General features: G+C 39.2%; 1 protein-coding gene across 12 annotated transcripts in view; it reads left to right on the top strand.

The window, feature by feature from the left end:
• The window catches only part of DAB1 (DAB adaptor protein 1), a 470,931-nt gene that overhangs the window by 334,212 nt on the left and 110,577 nt on the right, over positions 1–26,142 (top strand). For all 12 annotated transcript variants that reach the window (XM_033008814.2, XM_042785080.1, XM_042785108.1 and 9 more), the window contains one exon: positions 13,295–13,494. In XM_033008814.2, the coding sequence (XP_032864705.1) occupies positions 13,428–13,494 (67 nt within the window). In that variant the 5' untranslated portion in view covers positions 13,295–13,427. The remainder of the gene's footprint in view (positions 1–13,294; positions 13,495–26,142) is intronic.

Below are 26,142 nucleotides of genomic sequence, written 5' to 3'. Positions count from 1 at the left end.
CGTAGCAGTTAACTCAGAATAATGATATGAAGCTGGCGGGACCTCTGTTCTCAGGTTTTACTTCTTCCTCTGAATCAGTCAGAAAGTACGATTGCCTCTGAAGGAAGGAGATGTTACTCTTACTGCGGGCATGATTTTAAAAGGTTTGATGCAGAATATAAGAATATGCCGTTAAGAACAAATCCTCCTTGGCAGAGAAATGGGTAGGATGGTCTTCAAGTTCTTAATCATCTCTGATTTTTTGTAATTCTGTCATTATTTTCATTAATTAACTTGAGTGAGTAACACAAACATCACACTTCTTCCAACAACTAATGCTAGCGCTGCCTGCTATTTAGTCTGTGGAACGGAAAAAAACAAAACAAACCAAAATGTTAAAGTGACACTGTCCTGGTTTGGGCTGGAATAGAGTTAATTTTTATTCTTAGTAGCTAGAATAGTGCTATGTTTCGGATTCAGTGTGGAATTTGGTATGAAAAGAATGTCGATAATACACTGATGTTTTCAGTTGTTGCTGAGATTTCAAGGATTCTCCAACTCCCCCTGTCTGTGTGCAGGTACACAAGAAGCGGGGAGGGAGCACGGCCAGAGCACCAGACCCAAACTGACCAGTGAAATATTCCATATCATGTAATGTCATGCTCAGCATATAGAGGAGGGGTGGCCAGGTTCTCTTCCTTCCAGGATTGCAATTGCGGGATCTTGGTATTTCGGGATTGCTGCCTGGGAACCAGCTGTTTTGCCAATTGATGGGGTTAACACAAAGGACACAGACACCAAGCTAAAGAAATAGGCTTATTTTACTTTAGTTTAAAGCAGCAGAAAGAATAAGCAAGGAAATGCACCTAGCCATTACTACATAAAGCTGGCTATAGTGATTAAGAAAGATCCATCACCAATTGCCCTCCTACTTTACCATCCCCCTGCCCCGTGCACCAGCTGGGGAGCCCCGTCCCAGCGAAGGGTCGCAGAGCCTGTCCCGGCAGCTGGGAAGTCCCACGCAGGGCGTCCGCTCGTGGGTGGGGTCTGCGTCTGTGCTGGGGGAGGGCCCGGCTTTTACACAGTTTAACAAACAAGTCTATACAAAATGCACAGGAGATATCTGGTAGATTGACATGCCTCACTCAGGCATGTCCGGATCTGGCCAGGATCCGGGCACGTCTGAGGAGTTTCTGTTTTTCTTTACATTTGGGATTTATAGTTACTTCCTATTGTTTACTTATAGTTCCCAGGGATTGTTCCCAGGGTTGCATTTTCGTGCTGATAAGATGCTGGTTGCTTCAGTTTGCTGATAAGAGGCTGATTGCTGGTCGGGGAATTCACTCAGAAGTCAACTTTGGTTTGAGGCCGATTGTTTGGGCCCCTTTTTGTTTCACCAGCTAAGTAGCAGTCGGTGAATGGTGAGCAATTGCATTGTGCCCTGCCCATTTATACTTTCTATTGTTGTTATTGTTTTATTGTATTACTGTTATTAAACCGTTTTTATCTCAACCTACGAGTCTCCCTTAGCCCCTCCAATTCCCTCTCCTATTCCCAGGGGAGGGTGGGTGAGCGGCTGTGTGGTGTTTGGCTGCCGGCCGGGTTCAAACCACGACAGACACGCAGGTGATAACTCCACCGCACACGGATTTGTCCGAACGCCTTCACCTGGACATCACCTACAATCTCACCATGCTGCACCGAGGGCCTGTGCTTTCACAAGCTCCCCAGGAGCTGCTGGAAACGCCGTGATTCAGGAGCTGGTGTTCTTCCCTGGGCTTAGCTGGAGGGCACGTGGCTCCCAAGGGTGCCCTGCTGGAAGGAGAAATGGAGCTGAGGTGGTCCTGGCTGTTTGACCAAATGACTACCAGTCAAATGACCACTGGTAGTCATTTATGAGTTCCCGTGGCCCTTTCACAAGGGCGTGAGTGCTTAACCAGTGGTCAGAGCCACCTTCCAAGTGGAGTAATGAAATTCTGCATTCCTAATTTCCCTCTCATTTTAATTAGATTAGGTATTCTTCACCTTTTGGCTTTAAACTTGGCTTGCTAAACAACTGTTTTGCATTACAGCAGAGTCTTTATTTCAGATTAGGTTATGTTATCCCTTAATATAATGTACATTGTTTTAAGTGTACCAGGTATTTCAGGAGAGCAGTGTACAAGGTAGACATTTTACTTATATTTTTAAATGATTTTCTTTGCTGTACTGAAGTGCACTCATTTGATGGTTATTCCTGATTGCTTTCTCTAATTTACAGGCCTTGTTGAGACTGTATAATCAAAGACAGTTTATAAAAATATTTTAGACTTCACTGTGTCTGTCTGTGTGTGCAACTTTCATTTGTGTAGTCAGTGAAATCTAGGGCATCACTGGAAGTTTAGTCTTCAGTGTGTATTCAAATATTCACCTGATCATTGAGATTTGCTTAGTACTTTGCAGAAACAAGTTTGTAAACAAGGGAATCTGTGCTATGTCTCCTTTAAAATATGGCTTGGTTTCTAGTGTGCCAGTAACTTCTATTCAGGTACTGGAGCCTAAATAATTGATTTTTCAGTGTGTGCTTTTGCACAGCATTTCAAAACCTAGGCTGTATTGTCGCTGCATCCTGTGATTCTGCAGAAATTTTAATTAATGAATGGGGATATCCAAAAGATGTATGAAGTAATGAGAATGAATACATGGTTTGAATCTGAGTTAATTTGTGGACAGTACAAGTCTTTGATATAGATACAATTCACATTAGTTCACTTAATGGCTCACCTGGCCCTAATGATACCTAAATTTAGAATTTGCGAGCACCACTGGCCTGTAATCAAAATATGTTTTGCCCTGCATAAAATAGAATTATATTAGTCAATTTGCATTAGCCAAGTCTGAATTCTGTGTCTGGTTGGATTTACTTGTGCTCTGCTGATGACAGAGTTCCGTTTGGCTTTTTGTTTGACCTGGATATATGCATCTTTCTTAGTGCTGTCAATCTTCTCTTATGTTGCTCAGTGTACTCCTGTTCCTGAAAATCCAAGATCCATAGCCCTTTATTAAATTATAGAGTAAGTTTCTTGTACCTGTAATATTTACCTTTGGGCATTAGGACTTTTTTTCCTAGAAAATAACCTGGTACAGGATTTTGTGGGAGTTTCTTACTCTAACCTCTCTGAAAACTCTTGAAAGTGATTTTTTAAAAAAAAAAAAAAAAAAAAAAAAAGAACAAGAAGATATCCAGGCATATAAAAGTAGTAGTCATGAACATATCTGATTTGGGTTTTTGTTTTTTTTTTTTTTTTTCAGTGAAAGAGTATATTTCTTGTAAGTAATTGCACCGAAGCCTTTTAAAAAATGAGGATCCCACCTGCATTATGGACTACAAATGTGCTTTCTAAAGCATGCTGTCCCCTTTCTCTGTATTAATTCTAGAGGACTGCTCTAAACTGACATAAAGCCTTTTCGTTGTGGACTTGATTTTGTTGGTATGCAAAGAGGGAGGGTTAAAACAGCATCCTGTCTTTCATCCTTCTGGATGAGGATTAATCATGATCACAGCTGCAGAATAATGGAGATCTTAGCTGCTGGGGCTGGAGAGGGGGAAGGGACAGGCAGGGGGGAGAGCAAAGGACGTAGGCTGTCTTTACTTCCACATGCCCATTCTGCCCTCCGAGGCACTGCGTTTAACAGAGGAGTTGCACGAAGCAGATTCTCAGAAATTGTTTTCCTTCCGTTGACTTAGAAGATCCCCTTGTATTTCAATTTGTGCTTGCTGTCTGCCAGAAGCGTTCCTTGACTTCACGTGCCCTGTCCCTTACTGCAGGATGCGGCACAGCACCGTCTGCACTCTATGAGAGCAGTTCATATTAAATGAAGGCACAGTTTTGCTGTTGCCCCAGCTTGCCTTTTTTTTTTTTTTTTTAATTTACTTTTACTAATGAATTTTCATGCATCGTATGTTTTTTCCTTTACTCATAAGGAATGCATTCAAGACACACACACAGTTTTTGCCTGGCTTACTTGTTTTCCTGATGATGAATTAGGCAATGGATGCCGAAATGCTGCTGGCTTGAAGGTACACAGATTTAGACCAGTGACTTTTACAATGTCTCTGTAGATAGCCCCTAAATGCCTTGCAGGTCAACTGTTTTTGAAATGGATAAAAGTGTGCTAATTCCTTCAAGGTAAATCAGAGGGATTATGACATCTAGGAAGAAGAAACTGGCAGACAGCTCATGAGCAATATAACTAGGACTGACCCAATAGCATCTCTAAAGCTTCCAATAAAATTGCCTGAGGAGTCTGCCAAGAAGCCAGATGCTGCTGCTGGAAAAATACCTTCTGTAGCTTGGCATTTGTCCTGTAATTGCTTCCAAGAGAGAATAAACTGTAGCATGACAGTAGAAGGTGAATGGTTCCTCACTGCATGCTATTTGGGTGATTTTAAAAAACGTTTAGAAATTAAGCATGCTTTTGGGGATGCATCACCGCTTTTGCAGGTCCGTACACTCGTTTAGCTGCTTAAGAGTTCCCCATCTGAATAATCAAGAACATTTTTGTTTTTTTCCTGGCATTTTAGCCTGTCAGTGGCTTGATTTTTCTTTTTCTTTTAAGAAATTCCTTTTACAGGGTCCCTAACCTGATTGCTTAGGCTCTGATTCTGTAAGTGCATGATGCGGTCATTCATGTAGAGCTCTCCAGTTGCATGGTTATAGCAGAGTGGAGACCACTGTGTTTCCATGTATGGCTGTTTCTCTGTATGGAATTATGATACAGAAAACAACACCTGGCCCACACAGTTTCAAGGGTTAGATTGTCAGGTGTTATTTTTTCCTGTATAGTCTGTTTTCCAGCAGTGGGAAGAGTGCTGTCTTTTATTATTTAGAAACACTGATGATTCTTACCCACAAACAGAAGATGTGTAGAGCCTGACTTCTTATGGGATGTGCTTCTACCTTCTTAAAGTAGTTAACATTCTTACTGATAGAAAGCAGAGGCATTTGTGGAGCAGTGTATAACATAATCAGATACAAGGCATTGCATTCACAAATGAGATGAGAACAGATAAATGAATTCAGAAAAATTATGTATGGTTTGAAATTTATCCAGTAAAATCTAGCAGCTGTTCTCAAATACTTCTGTTTGGTATCGTTCAGAAGTTTGCCTGCTGTTCGTCTAAGCAGTCATGTGGTATTACCTTCATGACTGACATTGCTGGTTTGAAGACTGAAGTATTTAAATGGAATTGTCAAAAGTATTGCTGTAGCTAAAACTCATTTACTAGACTATTTAAAATATTGATGTTTGTTGGTTGTGGAAAAACAGTGTAAAAATATTTTTTTCTTGTATGTGTAAATTCATACTTACAGTCCTAGAAAGCTTTTTGCTTTTTCCCCTTTGCTCTGCTAGTCAATGAACTTTGGTAGATGTCTGGTGGTTGGGTTTGGTGTAATAAATCAAAAGTCCGTTTACAGCGAGGTGAAGTACTCTGATTAGTTTTCCTAATACTTAACTGTCAGGGAACAAGGGCTGAATGTTGAAAAATATCAGAGAATAAAGATCCTGGCACAGTTTTTTTGTTTGGTAGGGTTCTTTGTTTTTTTGTTTTTGTTTTTTTTTTGTTTGTTTTTTTGTTTTTTGTTTTTTTCTTTTTTTGTTTGTTTGGGGTTTTTTTGTTTGTTTGTTTGTTTTTTCAGTTTTTTTGTTTGTTTGTTTTTTTCAGTTTTTTTTTTTTTTTTTGGTTTGTTCTTGACATTAAGAAAGTTTGCTTTGCTTTGCTGTAGTGTCAGGAAGCATTCAGAAAATTGAAGGACACGATGTATAGGTTAACTCATGTGACCTAGAAAATCTCTGAGGGACCTGAAAAAGTTGGTGCAAAATTCACGTCTGCTAAGAAGGCCAGTATAAAGCTTGCTTCAAGCTCTACTTCAGATTTCAAAGTATATCTTAAGTTGGATCTTGTGTAGGTATTGTGCTGTATTTAAAATGAATGAGAGTGTGAGTCCCAGTTCAGCCTCACTTGCCGTATTAAGAAAGTAATCTTGAAATTAAAAAAAAAAAAAAAAAAAAAAAAAAAAAAAAAAAAAAGAAGAGCTGAATTAAGATATTTCTGTAAAGGACAGGAGATTAATAAGTTGCCTTCAACTTACTGTGCCATGTAAAAACATGCTGAGCTGTCCAGGATGTGAGACATTTAATTCCATAACCTTTTCTTCCAATTAGAAGGCACAGATTCTGATTGTGAGGAATTTGCATTTAAATATAAAACGTGATGTCTCTGACATTGCTTTTACCTTCTCCCTGGTGATGCTCCTGACTGCAAACTTCTCCCTTTCCTTCAGCGTGATGATTGCACCACTGCGCTTTAGTAATCATTTAACAGCTCTAATTACAGAATACTGTGATCCCAACTGTGTACTTTGTCCTTTTTCCCCTTCTGAGTCTTCACTCTCTTTCTTTGGTGTTGAGAAGATTGCATAAGAACAGTTCTTCATTGCAAAAATAAGTTCCAAAGACCCTGCTTTGGTAATGTACAGATTTGCATTTTCTTGCTTTAGAGTTAATGGCATTGAATTCTAGACTTACAGGGGTTGGTTGGTCCGGTGGTGTTTACATCAGTCACACCGGCATAACTTCACTGACACTAATGCAGATACACCAGCATAAAATTGGTGTAACTCCAACTCCATTAAAATCAATGGAGTTACGCCAATATAAGTCAAATGTAACGCTATTGATTTTGTGCTGGTGTGACTTTATTGACTTTAATGGAGGTATGGCAGCTCGCTCTCGCAGCCAGACTGTGCCTGGGCAGTATTGGTAGCAAATGTGAGTTTTGTTTCTTGTTTGTTCTTACACAGTGTTATCAGAAATTCTTTTTCTTTTCTGCTTCAGGGTCAGCAATGTAGTAATCTGGCTATAGTAAAGTCCTGATGTAACACAATTCATATAGGAAAGGCATTTAGGTAATTCAGTTTCACTGTGAGCTCAGGGAATCTCTAGTCCAATCTGGACAAGGTCCCATGTTATCTGGTAACATAGCAGCCTCTCGGTGTCAGAGGAATGATGTGAAGTTTTTAAGCCTGTTCAGTTCAGTGGCAGTGCTCTTTTTTATATAATACCCTGCAACATCTTACAAATTCCACTTTGAGTGGAGTTTTGCATCTCGGAGCAGAAAAGTGCACTGAAAGGAGCAATGTGTGCTGTATTTGTACCCCCAGCACATGGAGGGGGGGGGCTTGTTACTTGTTTCCAGCTGCCTGGGCTGGAGCTGTGTTGGCAGGGTCAGTCAGTCTGTGTCCAGCCTTTTCCAGGACTGACTTGTTTCGTTCAAGGCTGCAAGCGCGTTTGTCCAGCAGACTTGCATGCTTTCTCACAGAATTGAAGGCATACAGTGCTGCCGTGACAGTTTTTAATAATTGCCATTTCCATTTTGATTCCCAACCTTTATTTTTCTGTGCCAGTAGATTTGGAGTTTGATTCTTTCCCCTCTAGCCTTGCAAGACTCCTAAAAGCAATGCTGCTCTTGTTGCATGATGGTGCTCCCACGGTATATACCTAGCTCAAAGAAGAGGTGTTAAGAAAACCTGTGGAAGGGATGTTAAATGTTATTTCACAAAGTTGAAGCTGATACCTGATTATTGGAAATCAGACTGAGACCAACTGGAGGGACCACAGCAGCACTGGGATTATGCAGTGCGAGGCCTGGTCAGCAATCGAGCAGAACAGGGGAGAGTGGCAAGTCTTGGGTTCTCTGTGTTGGTGGTTTTTGTGTGGTTTTGTGTTTGTTTGGTTTTTTTTTTTTTTTTTTTTAAAGGTTTTATATTGTGGTTATAGAAATTCTTTCAAGAGGATGAATTTTGTGTTGAAAGCATTGAAGGAACAATATATAAATATTTTTCTATTGGTGTTTAGTGACCGGCTCAAATCTAGCCATTTTTCCTAAAAGTATTTGAATATCCTTCCTCGGAGAGATTATGAACGGACATCACGTAGTTTTTCCTGAATGCAAAATAGCACACTTTTGACTATTTCAAAAAATCTGTTAATGAAAGGTCAATGTCTTCTGTTTTGCCTTTGTTTCCAGAATGCTGTCCTCTATAATATAAGATATAAACTATGATATTAAAATGAAATGTTAGTAATTTCCCATTAAAAATGTTGATGAAATCAATTAATTCATATGAAAAGCATCTTTTTAATCCAGTCAGCAGTAGAAAATTCACAGCACTTCTCGTGAATAATTGGTGAGGTGGAATGTAGTATTCACCACTACATGGAGTGATTTCCAGGAGGAATTTTAGTAATTATTCCTGCTGTCATTGGAATACTAATAAACTTCTTACTTTGGAAATATTTTATAGGTCAATTTTTTGGCAAGATGCTCTTCCAGTGGTAAATCAGCTTCAGTGGTGCTATTTGCACCATCTGAGGAACTGTGTAGCATGCCTGAAAGATGCCCTAGAGATAGAATAATGAAATATATTGTAAACCACAAAAAAAATAATAAAATGTGTTATTTGCCTTAGTTACATGTAGGGCTTGGATTTTTTTAAAAAAAGAGCTTCTTGTTTTCAGGAGATAAAAGTATTTTATAAATACAGTTACACAAATAGCAACTATATACAAAGGGAAATTCAGTGTTCTGGTTTGAGAACAAAGTTTTCTGAAATCGGAAGAGTTAAAAGCAGTTATTTGGGAAGTAGACTTCCTTTCACCTTTACAGGCTACAGAAATATCTGTAAAGAGATTGCAGGAAGAAGCAGCGATTGACATACCATGCCATGCCATGCCATGCCAGAGAGTTGTTTGACTTTATCACTGGGAACAGTTTATTATGCTGTTCTGCGAGCAAACGACAAAACTAGGAAAGAGGGACTGGGCATATGCAACAGTCTAATGGAGATTGTTTTCTTTTGCAGGCTAGCCAGAATTTTAATGCATGAGCTGACTTAGATTTTGCTGCTAAACACGTTACAGGATTTGTTTAATGAAATATCTATAGAGACATCTTCTCCTGTTTGCTTTTCTTTCATCCTCATTTTCTCCTCTGTGTTAGTATCTTAAGCTTTCTCTTTTACCTCATCTGCCTCGTTTTCTGGTTCTTACTCATAGGCTTTATTAACTGAAATATATCAGTGGGTTTTGGAGCAGTCCCTTGGGTTTTAGTTTGGAATTAGTATAGAGCCTTCTGTAAAAGATTAATACTCTGATACCAATTAGCTTCCCACTGGATGTTCCCAAGACCTGACCGTTAGGGAAATGAGCTGATGAGCACAAAATAGTTTGAGCAGCTCCAAAGGGCTTCATGGCCTCCTCTCTCTGGAGGGTACAGAGGGCACAACTAGCCAGGATGGATTTTTCCACCGTCTGTTTGTGTGCGGTCTCACTGAAGTTCTCGGTGTTAGACTATGTGGTTAGGTGAGAAGTTGATGAGTAACATTTTTCTCCTTGGATAGCAGTCCTTCGTGCTTGAACTGTTTTTGGTTTTCCAGGATCATAGCACTTTAAAAATAATTTTGTCACTTATATTTTACCCCTATATGGGCAAACTTTCATGCTTTGGCTTTGTTTAACACTTGCAAAATCATGGGCATCAACGTGCCCTTACAGATCATTATATTCGGTGCTTTGAAGGAAAGGAAATGAATTGCAAGACTTTAGAGGTATAAAAACAAGAGCTAGGGATGGTAGCATGGTTTTTGTTTTGTCAGATCTAAGTTTGGGAGGTATCATCCTCTTGTCAAATCCCACTTTGGGACTGTGGAGAACTTAAATACCTAGGGAATGCCAGAGCTTAGTTACAAATCCTTTCTAAGACTGCCTTTCCTTTACTTAAGCAGATGGAAATGGGTTTCAGGGGAGGGAACTTCTTAAGTTTTGAAGACCTGAAGAAAATTAATAAATTCATGTATTCTAAAGCCAGAGGGGAAGTGTTATGATTGTCGTGTCTGACCTCCTTTGTAACTCGGACCAGGAGAAGTTGCCTAATAACCCCTTCGTGAGCATGCTCAAGCATGGCTGAAAAGAAATGATTTGACAGAAGTTGTTGTTTTACAAATGTGGGGGGGAGATGTGTGGAGCATGGGACTAATTTCCCTGTGCACGTAAGGTCCAGCCTATGTTAATCCTAACTGCAAAGAGAATTTACAAAAATATTTCTTCACTAAGGCTTTAGGTTTTATACTGGCGTAGGAGTAATACAGAATGCAGGCTTAAGACTCCTCTTGGAATTAAAAGTCAGTTAATTCCAGAATGCGCTGATTGTGTTCCTGCTGTAGCCACTTAATAAGGGAACAGAAAATGTCAGTATTTGTTAAAATGAAGAGCTCTCAATCCTCTTTAGGAAAAGCTGAGGCATGCACATAACATTGTAATAGCTGGAATAGTAACAAGGCACACAAGATCGTTAGAGTAGATACGTGTAAGGTGATGGATTTTCTTTTTTAAATGCAGCTAACAAAATTTTGTCTTTTAGAGGAAGGAGAGAAATGTGGCAGAACTGATCAAAGAAAATAACATTTCATTGATAAAACACATGCTGCAGTACTTCCCACAGTTGGAAGACCGTAGTATTTAACAATGGTGACCTAGATTGGAGGAGACAATAAAAGCTGTTGCGGTGAGGAGCAGATTGACTGCCATTCTCATCTGGGTAATAAACGCCTGAAATATGGACAGTATATGAAAGTTTACTAATGTAGCTTACATAAAGACCTATACTTTTGGAGGAATTGTCTCTGTAGCAAATTCAGTTTGAACTATAGCTTGCATCTGACAGATGTTTATGTGCTCCTTTACAAAGATACCTATTACTTTATTCAAGGATCTATGAGCCTGTGAGAGTATGACCTGATTAGGTTTTAAAGTAAATCAATATGTGAACCTGTCCAAAAATAGACATGCGTTTATTTTAGAAAGTATTACTCTGTGGGATAGCCTCGAGGGGATGCTTGTCTGGAGAGTTTCAAATGAGATAGCAGTCATATGTTGTTATTTTAAAATATTCAGTGCCATTCAGATTCTACTTTTTCAGCTATCCTGTTGAAAGTAGCTGACAACAGGAGATGACATTCTTGATGCTTTGGACCCAAAATAGTCTTCTAAGACATTAAAACTTGCCTAACTCATGACCCTGGGGGTATTTTTGTATTTCTTTTAATTTTTGTTTAATTTGTTTTGTTTTGATTTTTTAAAATAAATACACCTACTATAAATATTTCCCTTTTGTTAAGTGGTTCGTGTTAGTGCTTGTAAAGTTATGCAGTTAACCTTTAGGTAAATATAAATCCAAATCCTAGAAGAATAAACTGTCAATCCAGCTGTGACTGGAGAGATGCTTTAAGTAAGTGCCACTGAGCTGTAAAGACTGATGCATCCCTACTGTGCCGTAAAACTAAATATTACTAAATTGGGTCGTGTGCAGGGGGAGGGGAAGGAGATGGGGGTTGCAAGGGACATCTGTTCTCCGCAGCGCTCCTCTCCCTGGTTGCTGGGGTGTTTCAAGCACAAGTGAAGCGCGGCCCTGCCGAAGGTGGAACGCGCTGGTAGGTGCACGTGGTGTCCCAGCGTGGCCGGGCTCGGGGCAAGGACATCCATCCCCCCGGCCGTGGACCTGGCCAAAGAGCGCTTCAGGCCCCGAGGGACTGTCAGCTCGGGGGCTCTTACCTTATTCCTCTTCTCCCCGTGACCAACCTTCATTTGCTTTGTCCTTTTCTACTGTTTTCTTAACAAGCAATGTTAACCAAAATGCTTTTAGTTTGTTCAGATGTTCCAAGACAGGTGTACCTAGCAAGTACTGCATCTTTGATTTATAAGTTGCTTTGGTTTTCCTCCTTTTTGCTGTGTGGCACTTATTCAGACTCCGTAGAGTAGGAACAGGGAATTTTATATTTCGAAATCAGTTCAGCAGATTTTGAAAAGCTATCTTGGAATATTCTATAATACACACACAGATTTGAAGAGCTTATTAAAGAAAGCCCCTGACACACTTCAGCAATACTAAATCACTTCAGACGGTGCATGGCAACGTAACGTTACCGAAGCATTTTAAAATGTTAAAAGACCCTGGATTTGAAAGTACTAGTGGATTCACAGCCCTTACTGTGAAAAGTGATTTAAACTGTCAAAATTTTTTCAGTGTTTGCAGTGTATTACTTTCTTTAATGACAGAGAAGGGACATTAGTAAATAACTATAACCGTAGTTAATCTCTGGCCAACTAACTAGTTGACATGCTGGGTTAATTTATTTGTTAAATGCTTATTTAATAATTGGTCAGTTGTTCAGACAGGCCGGATGGGCTTCACTGTAATTGTGCTAATAATGAGAACTTTTTCACAAAAAGAAAGGGCAATAAGAAGATGCATTTAGTGAGGGAGCATCATGGCAAACAGACTCGGGACAGTATGGTCCTCTGCCCTCGACAGACTGGCTGAAGTAGGTGGCTCATCCTTCAAAGCAAGAAGGACCAGCAGTAAGAATTGGAGCTGTGGTTTGTTCTTTGCTTGATTGTTTATTCTTTGTGTATTCTTTGCCTCCACAGCCCACACATCCCCGGTCCCACCGGCAGCCTCCCAGCCAGCACACTCCTGCAGTTACTGCCGGGGGTTCCCAGCCCGCGCATTTGTGTATCTCCCCAACAAATACATGTCATGTAAAGCTGCAGCTTGCTCCCTAAATGTTATCTTTTTGCTATATCATTTGTATTTTGTAGGTTTGATTAAATGTATTTTCAGAGTTCTTTGCAAGAAAAGTTACTAGATGGGTGTTAAGAATTACAGCTTTGTTTACATGGAGATGGATTCTTTTATACTGGAAGCATCATAAGCAAGAGGAGGGGCAAAGTATGATGTTCTCAGTATGAGTAATGAATACATTTTTAATTTGTCTTTGTACAATTAGAGAATGAAAGCATTGAAAGAACATTAGTGGAGTGAAAATCTGAACTTAATATCTGGCAATATGTTTTAACCTTGGAATTGTTGCATTTAAGAACTGAGTCCTTTTAGAATTTTTTGGTTTTGGTGACATTTTCAGCTACTTACTGGATTGTAGTCTTTGTCCTCCAGCTGCTGGTCCAGAAGTAAAGGTCTTCTGTACACCTTGTGTGGTGTCTCTAGCCTGTGAAGACATCTCAGATATGCCAAAACATCTCAAGCAGGACTAGATGACTGTGTTTAAGCTTCTAAAATTGTGGGCGATTGATTCTGTGGATGGAGAACTTCATAGGTTTCTTCCTCAGTAAGCTTGCAATGCTTTGCCTTTTTTTTTTTCTCTTTACATGTTAAACTCAGAAAATGACCATTACATTTTGCTTCCTTCTTTAACAGCACTCAAAAGGAGTGAATGAGATGAACTGTTTGGGATATAGTGTCTGAAAGGCTAAATTATTCTCTTGGAGAGACGTTCTAAATGAGCCTGACCGAGATCCTGGATCTGTGTGAAGAGGACTAAGGATATAGGATGTCAACTGAGACAGAACTTCAAGTGGCTGTTAAAACCAGCACAAAGAAAGACTCCAAAAAGAAAGGTAGTGACTCATTTCTCTTTATTTGCATGTATTTTGTACTTTAATCAGTTCCTATATCAGCCACCTTTTATGCATCTGTGATTCTTCTGTTATCTGTGCTCTCAGTGAAAGTAAAATTTGTTCAGCCTGGTGGAAGTCTGGTATGGGAACATGGGATTTGATTCTCTGATATTAAAAATATATCTTATTGAAATATATTTAAAATGCAAGAAAGAACTTATATATTGCAGTTCATTAAATTTTACTCTGTATGTAAGTTTCAATTGTTTCACAAATGGAAATAAAATTTTTAAAATTATTCTTAGCAAAAGATAACTTTTTTTTTTTCTCTGTTGATAAGTACATTTTCTTCTAAAGTCTTTGTTTCTACTTTGTTTTGAACTAACTGGAGCTTAAATGCACTTTCTGTTAGTGGAGGTTGAATCTTACTGGCACCGTGAAGTTACAGAGCAATCAGTAGCAATCTCTAGAGAGATTAATTGTAACCTGGTAAAGGAACTATAAACAAGGAGGAGGAAACCTCAAAATTGAGAAGCTATGAATAAATGCATGGTTGGATATGTTCATGTTTGTATTTACAATTTTGCATCAGATTGTAGGGCAGATCTTTGGACCGGTGAGCATGAGAAATGGGACAATATGATTTTGGTGCTTATGAATAAGAGTACTGAAAGATTTTTAGTAGGGATTTTTATCCTTAGATTTTTATTAGTATTTTTATTGTTTATGGTTTGAACTACTGATAAACTGGGAGGCCAAGACCCTGAATTCTAGTGGTAATTCATGTTGTTCTGTGTAGCTATCTGATTTTTTTTTAAACCTATACCGATAATGAAAGTGAGATTGAAAACAGATTTAATATGAATTGCTCAAATAAAATAAAAATGTAAAACAAAAAGAAAAAAAACTTACTTAACAGTTTTAATACTCGAGGCAGCAAGATCTGGACTTTCATGTGAGCTTTTCGGTTTATCATTCTGTGTCTTTTTGTGGGTGTATAATTTAGCCATTTACTTCTGAGGATTTTTTGCAGACAAAAAAAAATTGTCATCTTTGCTCATATATGTGTGTGTTGCAAATGTTACTCATCGTCGATACCTGATAAATAACTTGTTCAACTTCTGGGCAGCTGTACCTTTTGCTGCAGTGATTCTATCAAACCAGTAATTAAGGCCTTCTGTTTGCTATAGGTATACAAAGATCTCCGATACAAACACTGATAAAAACATTCTGTATCAGTGTTTTTAAAAAGAGACACAGCAATTAAAAATTTTTAAGCATCTGTTTGGGAAGATGGTTTAGAATCTTTATGACTACTTTAGGCCTAAACTCACAAGGAAATAATGATTCATTTAAGATAAAAAAGCTGTAGTTTGTAAAAGCAAAAGTTAGGGGAACTTTGATCTAAATGGGAATGTGATCTGAGAGAGATGTTCAAGGCAAGGAAAGAAAGTAAAAATGGTTTGGTTGTATGATCCTTCAGTATTTTTGGGCAGGTGGGAAATTAAAAAATGTTAGTTCTTTGCAATATGGATAACATAGGAGACACATCAGAAGGATATTATTTCTTCTGCTGGAGGGTGAAACTGAAAATGGCAAACAACTGTTTTAGGGGCTTGATGTTTATGTTAATAAAATATTCTGCATCCAACTTTTAAAAACGTTGTCATAAATCATAATAACTGAATGCTTCTCTGCACAAAATCGGATTCTTTCCCCTAATTGGAAATTCTGAGAATTACCTTTACTGCTAAGAAGTATAAAATATGTTCTGCGGCAGCAATCAGAGCTCCTTGCAGCATGTACAGGTATCTGAAGAACTGGAAGAGACAGTGTACAGCGTAGCACATCTCCAGAATTAATCTTGTTCTGTATTGTATGTGCAAGTCTGAGTGCATCTGATCACAGCCGGGCATCCGAGGGCCCTGCGGTACAGTGGCTGCTTTGTACAGACAAGGTACATAGTTCAGACAGGGTTTGCTATTCAAATCCCACATAATGAAAGTCAAAAAAAACTTGGTGTACTCATTTACTTGTTGTTGAATTGTATGTATTTGCCTATATTTCAACAAATGAACTGCTCTCTGTATACTGTGAATGATGGACAAGTGAAAAACAGGGATTTTTTTTTTTTTTTTTCTTACTATTTCCCAAGTTCATTAACGGCAAGCACTGACAGGTAGCAAGTACTAACATGAAGTTTCTAATGTCAGTAATCAACAAGCTTGGTTATGCAATGGAACCAAGTATTCCCAAGAAGTTAGTCTTTGCTTTATAAACAGAAATTTCAGCTCTAGTGTATTTCCAGTGAATCGAGTTTTGTTGTACTTCTTCAAGAGCCACGCAACCATTTCCATCTTATCCACCATTCTGGTAGTTCTCCTGCCATCTGCAGTTCACAGCACTGCGCTGAAAAAGAGCAGTAAGTTTGATAATAGCTTCCTAACAGAATGTCTGTCCCACAGATGTATCCCGTGCTGAAGATCTGGGGTGACTGGAAGGGGATGAGGATTAGTATGGAGTTAGAGAACGGGACGGGGTTCCCTCCTGATCTCAGCATAAGTCTTCTGTGTAGTGTCAGCTGAATCTTTACCTCTCTATATATCTGTGTAAGGATATAGTAAGGTAGTGTTTCTTATTTGAAGTGTTGACATAATACAAAGCTTAATTCATAGGATTTGTCAAGTATATGAATATAAAACACGATAAAATGTTAGATAAATGCAAGCTGCTCTTCTTAGTGAAGTGCAACAGCCCAAAAGAAAACGATGGTTATTCAGATGATGTGACTCGTACGTTTGTGGTATATTGCTTACATTGAGTTAAAGGCACTGTAACACTGTTAGTTAAGCAAACAATTTAATAACCTGGGCAGGTTAGAGGAGAGGTCCAGGAGAAGTCTTATGATATTCAGTGAGCGTAAATGCAAAGTCCTGCTACTGGGATGGACTGCCTCCCTGCAGCAGGGTGAGATGTGTGTTTGAAGTTCTTTTTTGGTTTCTCATAACTTCTTTTAGGCTTTATTGCATAGATTACTGATTTTTTTGGTGACAGGGAAATAGTTTGATTTCTACTGCAGATGGGGCAAATGACTTTAACGCTCCTGCAAAGTTACAGATTTAACCAAATATTTATTTTGTGTGTTTGGAGCACTCATCTCTTTTTGTAGTCATATACAAAGCAATTTTCTTACAAGAGATTATTAAAACATTTCTCATTAGGCAGAGTGTTTTTACAGCCAGAAGCTTTCTAGTCACGGTCAACTCTTCAGTCTCTCTTCATTGTCATCAGAGCTGGTTTGTAAGACGGTATTCTCTTCCAACACTGAAGGATTATTACTACAATTAGAACAAGAATTTATGCACAAAATCCTCCTAGAAGCAGATATTTAAGTAGAATCACAGCTGTGAAACTAATGTACTATAGGTAAGTTCAGTATTAACATGATAATATCAAATTGTAATTTCTTATGTTAACATTATCACCCTGGATGACCTTAAAAACAGGCTATTAGAAAATCAAGTACTCATTCTGCCCTTTATTCAGTCAATATTGATCCGATGAATCCAGAATTTGATGGACTCTAGAAATGCTACATGGTCATACTCCCAGCAGAGGGTAGGAGTTTGAACTGACTTGAAGACGTAGTTATGAAAACAGAGGTGAGCCAAGAGCCTCCCTTCCTCTCCAGATTGTCACTTTTTGCTCCATGTACTGTGAAGATGCTTACCCATGGAGAGCCCGTGTTTCACCCTGACCTCCACAGCCCCCCCTTTCCACACTTTATTCCATTTTATGAGTTTACAGCTCACTAGATGCTGTTAGAGGAGATTATATTTCTGCCATCCCACACCTCCAGCCCTACTCTTCATGTCACTCTTGACTGATACCTGCTAGTAACTGTGTTGTAATTCTTTGAGAACTTGCTCAAATTTTAAGAGACATCCTGGAGAGGTTTCATGTTGCTCTCTAAAAGGAAATGATGCAAAATTCTCAGGAGGTTTAGGAAGCTCTATTCCAGGACTTTTTTTGTGATTTTTTTTTTTTTTTTTGGTGAGAAAAATTGTGTTCTTTAAGAGTCATTTAGAGAATTAATGATTCAAATAATGCTCTTAAAGACTGATTTTATTTCATTTGTTTATATCATCTGGTTCATTGAGAGGTGAATAAAAATTACGTGTTTGTATCATTCAGGATAGGAAATTAGAATTTTTATTATCCAAAGTTGTTAGAAACATAAACCATGTTTGCCTTATAGTACATGGGGGAAAATCCATTTTATAAGTGTGTATAGATTATTGAATCAAATTGAAAACATTTACTTGAGCCTATCGGAATTAAAATTGATTTAGAAACCTCTGTGGGGGAAATGTGTTGCAATGATGTTGGATCCACACCAATAACTACCTTGGAAAATCTCTTCTTGCAAAACTAACGTAAATAGGAAAAATGAAATGGGAGGTCAATAAAGTAGTGAGCCAGGCTACCAAATTTGAAGGCAGATCTGCATCTGCTTGGGGGAGGCCAGGAGACTTTCCTAGGGATTTGGTTTCTTCCTCTTAACTTCTGTAATTATTCTATTTGAAGCTTAGAATTTTTTTGCCAAAACATCTCTCATTATATCCCCTATAGTAAGACTTTGGAGTCAATTTTCAAGATGACAGGGACTTTTAAAAATGGGAGCGGGATCCAAAGAGGAGCTCGGGCATGTTGACAGTCAGTATAACGATCTTTGATGCTAAGGATCCCCATGGGTGAAATTCCCTTATTTAGAAGGTTTCCACTACAATGTGTGGGAGGCACGTGGCATCTGGAAACAGATTTCAGAGTAGGCAGGCTGCCAGGCTGGGAATTGCCATGACCAGCCAGTGAGAACGTGAAATTTAGAGAGGGTGTGATGGGCTATGTCTCTACCAGAGCTAGAGATCTTCTTGCAGCCATGAGTCGGGCACTTTGTTTTGACCGAATGAATATACAGGTTCTGAACCTGAGCTCGAGGAGGGAAGGCGAGAGCAGACGCCGCTCAGGGGCTGTTGGTGGCCAGGTAAGGAATTGCCCTGGTTGCACCAGCAGAGCAGGGGGTGTTGCAGTGCAGTGCTTTCTTGGCGGTAGAAGACTTGAGTTTGATTCTCTTGGGATCAGGATGGCAACAAGCTTAAGCGTCCCATTTTAGCTGTCTTGACTACTAATTAAAAGTAGTGCAGTGGCTCCAGGACCGTTCACGTGTATCGGATTCGGCCTCTGGCAGAGTCACATCTATTTCTTGGGTCTTTTAAAGTCTAATGAGAGACTGGAGTCTGTCTAACTATCTAAAGGAAAACCTTTGCATCCCCAGAAGCAAAACTCTAGTCATACTAAGATCAAACAGGAGGTACCTAGTTAGTTCAAAAGCCTTTGGGGATAAGCAGCCTTTAAACAAGGTTATGTTTTGTCATCTTCACTTTTTATCACAGGTGCCTAATGCTACCCAAGTCCTGTTTTGGGTTTCTTAGACCTCATTTGAATCTAATCTTGGGAGTAATCATTGCTAAATTTGAGAGTGGGATGGAGGTTTCTGGTTGATGTGAAAGTTACGATTTTGCTGATACATAGAAATTTTGATGTGGTTTTCACAGTTTCGCTTCCAGATTGGAACTTCAGTTTAAATTAGTAAGTGCTGTAAACAGTGATGGTGGTTTGGGGTTTTAAAATGATTTAACTTTTTTTTTTTTTTTTTAACATTATGATCAGCTAACAACAATTAAAGTATCATCACTGTAATGAAGCATTTCAAGTTGTCAGATTGGTATAGGTTCATTTATTTTTCTGATTACATAGTTAAGATTCATGGAATCCAGCAAAATTCAAATTTGATCTAAGGAGTAATGAAAGATGGGCACAGTCGGGAGCTTATTTCATTGATGGGGAGTGGATTTGCTTTGTTTCCTTGCAGTAGTTACGAGTTTTTCAATAATTTATAGATCAAGTAACAGCAACATTAATTGATACACTAATTGTGTCCACATGCCTGCCTTTAACAAATCTCTTTTGTGAAATGGTTACTGACAGTATTAATTGCACATCTTTTGAGTCTTGATATAAGTTATGAATTCATTTTCAAGTTGAAAGAGGGTGGGAAAATCATTAATTTTGACATTGTGTAGCTGTAATTAACAAGAGTTATCGAATAACCTATCATAAATTAGAGAGCTCATGAATTCTATTTTAAATACCGCATTCAACCAAAGGGGGTCCACGGTTGTATTAATTGAACCGTTCTTCGGGGGTGATGGATGTTGTTTCTTGTTGCAGTTCAAATGTTTACTGTTGTTTTTAATTGAGAGACAGGTCTCCCTAAGTTAAGGTTGGAGCTCTTGTTACTTTGCTGCTCCTCAGTAGAGGAATCAATAATCTGTTGAGTGTTAAGAATAACATTTCCTGAAAGTTTCTGTTATGTTATCGTTTCTCAGTGTTTTAACAGTCGTCAAAGCATTTCACTTGAAACTGGTAATTAAGAGCTTAATGCAATGCATGTTCCACAGAGGATTTGACTCCTGTAACAGCCGTTAAATACAGGTGGGTGTTACTGTGCTCCAAGGCTGCCTGTACATCAGGAAATCTGTTGGTTGATGGCTGTGAGGATCACCTATGCATCCAGTTTAGCTTCTGCTGTACGTTTTTTCTGGCTTTACCCACTTACGCTATTAAACTGCATCTGGGATTTGATTGAAATATGGAGAAAGTGAGTGGCTGGGGCTGGCAAGAAGGTAGAACTTCCAAACAGGCAAATAAATTAATTTTCAGGGAAATGTTTGCTTGCAGTCATTGAAAAGACTCCCTGCAAAATTTGTATTAGGACCTCTGTAAATGAAAAGTTTAGTTTAGAGAGTTCTGAGAAGAAAATTCTGTCATGTAATGAATGTAACTGAACAAGAGTGACCTAATTAATCCAGATGAGTAGCTAAAATGCCTCTAGAGGTTTGGATTAGTAGAAGTTTCCTAATATGGCTCACATAGAAATATTCTGCAGGGACAAGTACAGTGACAACGATAATGTTTTTACATTGCTCTTCATCCAAAGATGTTTGCTTGCCTCATAAATAGTAATGAAATATATTTTTATTGGCATGTTGCATTACATGTGTTTGAACATTTCTACTTTTCTGAAACATTTTTCCTTTTCCATTGATGTTATGGGAAATTCTGCAAGTAATAATAAAATAGTCAAAATGTTACTGTAAAGTACAGGTTAGAGATATCAGCTGTATTGATAAATGCTCCCCTTTTGCTGAAGGGAAATCAAAGACAAGTAAATTTGGAACATTAGCTTGATCCCAGCAAGCTTGGAAGCATTTAACTGCTCACCAATTTTCCCTGAAATAAACAGATAACATTTAGCATTAATGTCCACATTACTGCAGTGTATACTTTTTCATATTGCTAAGGAAAATTGCTCAAAACATATATATTATGGAAAGTAATGAGCTTTCATGACCTGTGTACATATGGGGAAAATGTAGATTAATTGGTTGGTTAGATCTTTGTATCAAAAGCCAGTGCTGATCTCTCAAGTACTTTCCTCAGATTACACCACAAATGTGGGCAGAGCTTGATATGTAATCTGGTGGTCCTGTTTCTTATTTTGTGCTCGGACCAGTATGGCTCACTCTCTCAGTAATGATATCACGGTAATTTCATTAGTCAACTTGTGAGGAAAAAAGTGTAGAGTAAAGCACAAGTTAAAGGAAACATGCAGGTTTTGGTTTATCTATTTAAACAGCCAGAAACAAAAGTGTTTAGCAAAATATCTTAGTAAATTAGTCACAAAAACTTAGTTGAAAAATGGCTGTGTCCTTAACCTTTAATGTCATAGACCTTCTGAACAGTGATCACTTACCTTTACGAAAAGTTTGGCCACGAAATTGGTAGGTTCTTGAAATACACTGTGGCTGAATTTGTAAGCCCTTCACGCCTTATGGCATATTCTTCCTTAGGAGCTCAAAGAAATATATAGTGAATTTGGCCAAGTAATAGGCTCAGACTCCCTGCGATAAATATGTCAGGCCCAGACATTCACTGTGCTCCTCAGGAGGAAAGAAAAGATGTAGCTGTGATCCTTGTAGATGGTGGGCTCTAGCTATAGAATCAATATTGACATTATTGGCCCTCCGTAATAGAGGTAATATAATGTATAATATATTTGGGTTGTCCAATGGCACAGTGGGTGAATGTGTTTAAGTCTAACATTCCTCTTGAATATTAATTCCTCTTAGGGATAAACATGTCCGCAGAAATAATCACATATTATTTGTATTGTTTTTAACTAAACATTGTTATATATAATAGTTAGTATTAGTGTAAAGCCAGGAAAAAAAGCATTTCCCTGCTTTTATCTTTGTTTGGTTTTTCAGATGAGCCAATACATTCAGTTTGGTTAAATAACGTGTTTGTGTGGGTCTTTTGTATGAAAACAGAGGGCTAAATAAAAAGCAAAATAATTTTTTCTTTTTTTTAAGCTAGGCCAATTCATAGAGAAATCATGGGCAGGTGTATTATATGCACTTAATTGAATTTTTTTTTTTACAACTCTTTCAATGTATATTCAAATGCAAGTGCCAGATGATCAGATCTTATTGTGTATCTGTGGATTTTGGGCAGGCGTAGTGAGTATGAAAAAGAGTGAAGGTCCCCTGCAATGTGAGCAGCAAGAAAGAGAAAATTTTTTAGAAACTTGCAACCAAAGCCAAAGGCGACTGAATGATTTTGGTTTTGCAGGAAAGGAGAAATCAGAGTACTTTCTGGTATCCTTGTTCTCCCAGGAATATGCCCCAAAAGGTGTGTGTAGAATCCTGTAGTCCTGCATGATTTAGGTTTTGGAAACAAACTAAGATGTGTGTCTCTCTGGAGGGTGACAGTGGAAGAAGCCTTGACAGCTGGGTAGTGAATGTGGAGACATTGCCAAGGGTCTGACCGGCTTCTGGAGGTGAGTTCTGGCCCCTGTGAAACTGTGGGAAACCTTTGTCCTGAGAGCAGAGTGGCGGTAATAATCGTACCAGAACCACCGAAGGTAGTCCTCATGCTGTGTACCTTGAGGGTTTTTCTTCTCCTGTTCACCTGCTGTAGTGGTTTCTATTGCTGGTTTTCTGGTGTGTATAATGTTAAAATTATGAACAACTGGATGGTAGACTGATGCTTTATGCACTTGTGATTCTGTTAAGTCACTTTAAGTGACAAAAATACACTTTCCCTCATAGTATTAAGAGCACTTGCTGGTTAGAAAAATATAGGGTCCTTTATCAATTTCAAAAAGATTGTAAATTCAGTGCATAAAGTTACTTCATCAGCTGTTGACATCAGCTGTTCACCAAAGAGCTCCATCACTAGGGGCCACCTTCTGAAACCTTTCTTGTCTTGAGTAACTTCTCATTCTTCATTCAGATACCATTCACACCAGAACTGCTTTACATCCTGCTAGCCCAGAGCTCGGGCTGCAGACCTCTGTCTGTCTGTTAGGGCTCATCACACATAGGAGCTGCACCATGTTTCACCGTTAGCGCTCCAAGTGAGGCATTTGCCAAAGATGACCAAGTCTTCTAAACTATGAAAGAAGGCACGTCTTCCCTGCTTGAATCTGTGTAGCTTCTGTGAATAGAAACTGTACACGAATCTAAGCTGTAAGGAGCAAATACTTTAATGCTCATTGACATCTTTCCTTCTGCTAGCAACATTAGCGAGGCCAAAGCTACTATCCCAGCATTGAACTAACCTGAGATTTGGAGAAGGCCATCCTTCAGTCTGTTGCTCTCAGTACAACCATGTATGGAGGCACTCTTGACATCTTCCAAGCCACACTCTTCTGCTTTGACCCTCCCTAAACAGCCAGTGCCTCTCCCCTACAACCTCTCTCAGTAGGTGAGGATTAGTGGAGTTGACTCACTTCTGATTTAGACACAGTGTTTATCCTGTTCTTGTTGCCCAAGCTGAAACACAGCATAATAGAGGTTATCACTTATTTGCAAGCAGGTGAGTTTGCACACTTTATTTACTATAGTACTGTTGGCTTTTCCCAATTCCTTTTATTTATTCTGTTGTGCAGCACAGGAGGGCAGTTGCCAACACAATATCCATTATTATTCTGACAAGAACAGAATAGCTTTCACTTCCATTTCCTGGAGACAGTATTACTCATTGCTGCAAAACAGCAATAAAAATAGAAGAAGTAGGGCAAATTATCATTTGGCTGCTGAATTGTGAAACCACCCTTCCTTGCTCCAAGTAGATCAAGTTTGAAGTGGAGGTGTGAATAGTGTATGGTCTCTCTGGGCTTTGTGTTGCTTGCATTAGGGGAGAAAACAGCTGTTGCTCCATCAACACAAAAGTCAGTATGCGTGGAACCAAAGATGTTAACACAGCCATGTTTCCAGGATCTGCCACAAGAGGTAGTTGAATCTGGTGGGCTGCCCGGCTTGGGGGATTCATCCTCTCCCAGCCTGATACAAGGTTTGGTGTACCCAGGCCCAGGCAGCAGCAAGGCTGAGCATGTATTCCTGTTAGGCATGTATACACGTGCTGCAAACAGCCATACCTATCACCCCACACAGAACAGAGCTTTCACCAGCACCCACATGCAGAAACAGCACCTATACACACATGAACAGCACAGCTGGCTCAGGCCTGTTCCTCCCCTCTGGCTGATCAGTATGAAGTTTGCCAGTGGGCACGCACACATACACACACTCTACAGTATTCTCCATCGGTGATGTTGGACATCCAGTCCACCCAGTAGCTGTCCCTCCCAACATCAGTCTCCTTCAGTTTTTGTCACCTGAACCTACGGGCCCCTTGGGATTTTGGCTTCTTGCTTCAGTGGCCGGCACTCACACCTCTCCTCCTAGCTGTCCGCTGGGCTGACGTGAAGTTCAGTCATGCTCCCACGCAGGCTCGGAATGGAGAGCACGTCTGCAGTGGAGTCCTGACCCAGGGGTACAGAGGGAGCTCAAGGGGAGAAGGGACTTCAAGTCACGCGCGTACCCCCGGGTCACGGGTCAGTGTTTTGGGAGGCTGCTGTGTGGCTGCATAGCACAGGCAAGCCTCTGCGCTTCCCTGCTTTGTCCTAGCTGGGAAGGGGATGATTTCTTATGAGGGATTCTTGGGACACCATTGTGTCCTCCTACCTTACCCATAACTAACCTCAATGAATGCATCTGGGGAAGGTGGGAGATCCTCCTGGCAGTGATTTCAGTGGTGGCAGGATGTCCTGCTTCGGGAGAGCCCTGTGAAGTTGTCCAAAAACATAGAAAGCTTTAGCCCTGGCTTCATAAATATTCATGTTTTGCAGCAGTCTCTTCTACAAATGATGGGAGGAGCAGGTTTTTCTGGAGTCAACTTGCTTTTAATGTCTACCCCATTTTAACTACTGGCAAATGTTGCACAGCTAATCTCTGATCTATAATTACACCTCAGATTCTTCCAGTTTTGTAGAGGAGAAATCGTATAGTAGAAAAGATGATTCAGGCAGTGAAATGAAAACAAGCATAGTAAGTCTTTTGAGGTTAGCTATTAATTTCATTTTAAAATATAAAATATCCATCAAAGTAGTAAGAGTAATACTCACACATCGCAACAGTGTGGACTAGCATGCTGATAACTAGGTGGAAGGCAAAAACATCAGTAGCAGTTGCCTGAATGAATCTTATTTTATACCTTCTGTTGCCTGTATGAGTTATACATTGAACTCAAATGTACAAAGTCACATAAAGTGAATTAAATGCATCAGGGAAATTGGGTGTACTCTGTACTTGGGCATGGCTTAAGTTTAGTATTGATACGGTTACCTCTGTGTGTTTAGTGTTTGCTATATTTACTAGTGTAACAATGTTTATGGATTGCAGTTTTTTAAAAAATGCACAGACTCTGAAGTATCTCGTTAAAAATAATGTGTTATCAGCCCTTCTCGGTAAAACTGGATGTGGAAGAACACAGTCTCCACTGTTGTGAGCATGTCAGAAAGATGGCGATGCTAGACAGACACTGCAGATCAAAATGAAAGCTACCTACAGAGTTCTTTATCTGTCTCACCTATTTTCTTTCTCTTTGCTGGACTATAACTAAAGCAGTATGTTATATCTATACCTCTATATTTAATTGCATTAAAGAAATGATGGGGCTATAAGGTTAAGCACTAAAATTCTAAGGAAGCACAGACTCAGAGTTGCCTGTGTAAGCCTAATTTAACATCCCTTCAGGATATACGTTTTCATACTGTTTTTAATGAGCTGAGCTCATATTGCTGTTTCCTGGAGACCTTTGCCCTGTTCAGTGAATGGAAGGACAGCGGTCAGGGAATGTGCTCCATTTGGTGCTGCTTTCTGTGCTCAGCAGTCAAGATGAATCTGCCTGCTTTGTTTGCATGATACCTCAACCTGAACATGAATACACAGACATTGATGGAAGCACCAGAAGATCTAAACTCTTTACACCTTAGAAAAATTCTTTTCATATATACTTCTTACAAAAAAAAAAAAAAAGTATAGCAATATAGCAACAGGTAGAGGGATTTTTGTTTGCTTGGGGTTTTTGTTTGTTTGTTTGTTTTTTTTAGAAAGCATTTGAATAATTTTAAGAAGGCATTCTGATAAACAGCTTTTGCAAAAGGTCACATTCTAGAGA

Source organism: Tyto alba, unplaced genomic scaffold (genome assembly GCF_018691265.1).
Source record: "Tyto alba isolate M040663 unplaced genomic scaffold, T.alba_DEE_v4.0 Super-Scaffold_1000006, whole genome shotgun sequence".
NCBI classification, from domain to species: domain Eukaryota; kingdom Metazoa; phylum Chordata; class Aves; order Strigiformes; family Tytonidae; genus Tyto; species Tyto alba.
Note: the sequence above shows the minus strand (reverse complement) of the source record. Positions and strands in the feature narration are given on the sequence as shown.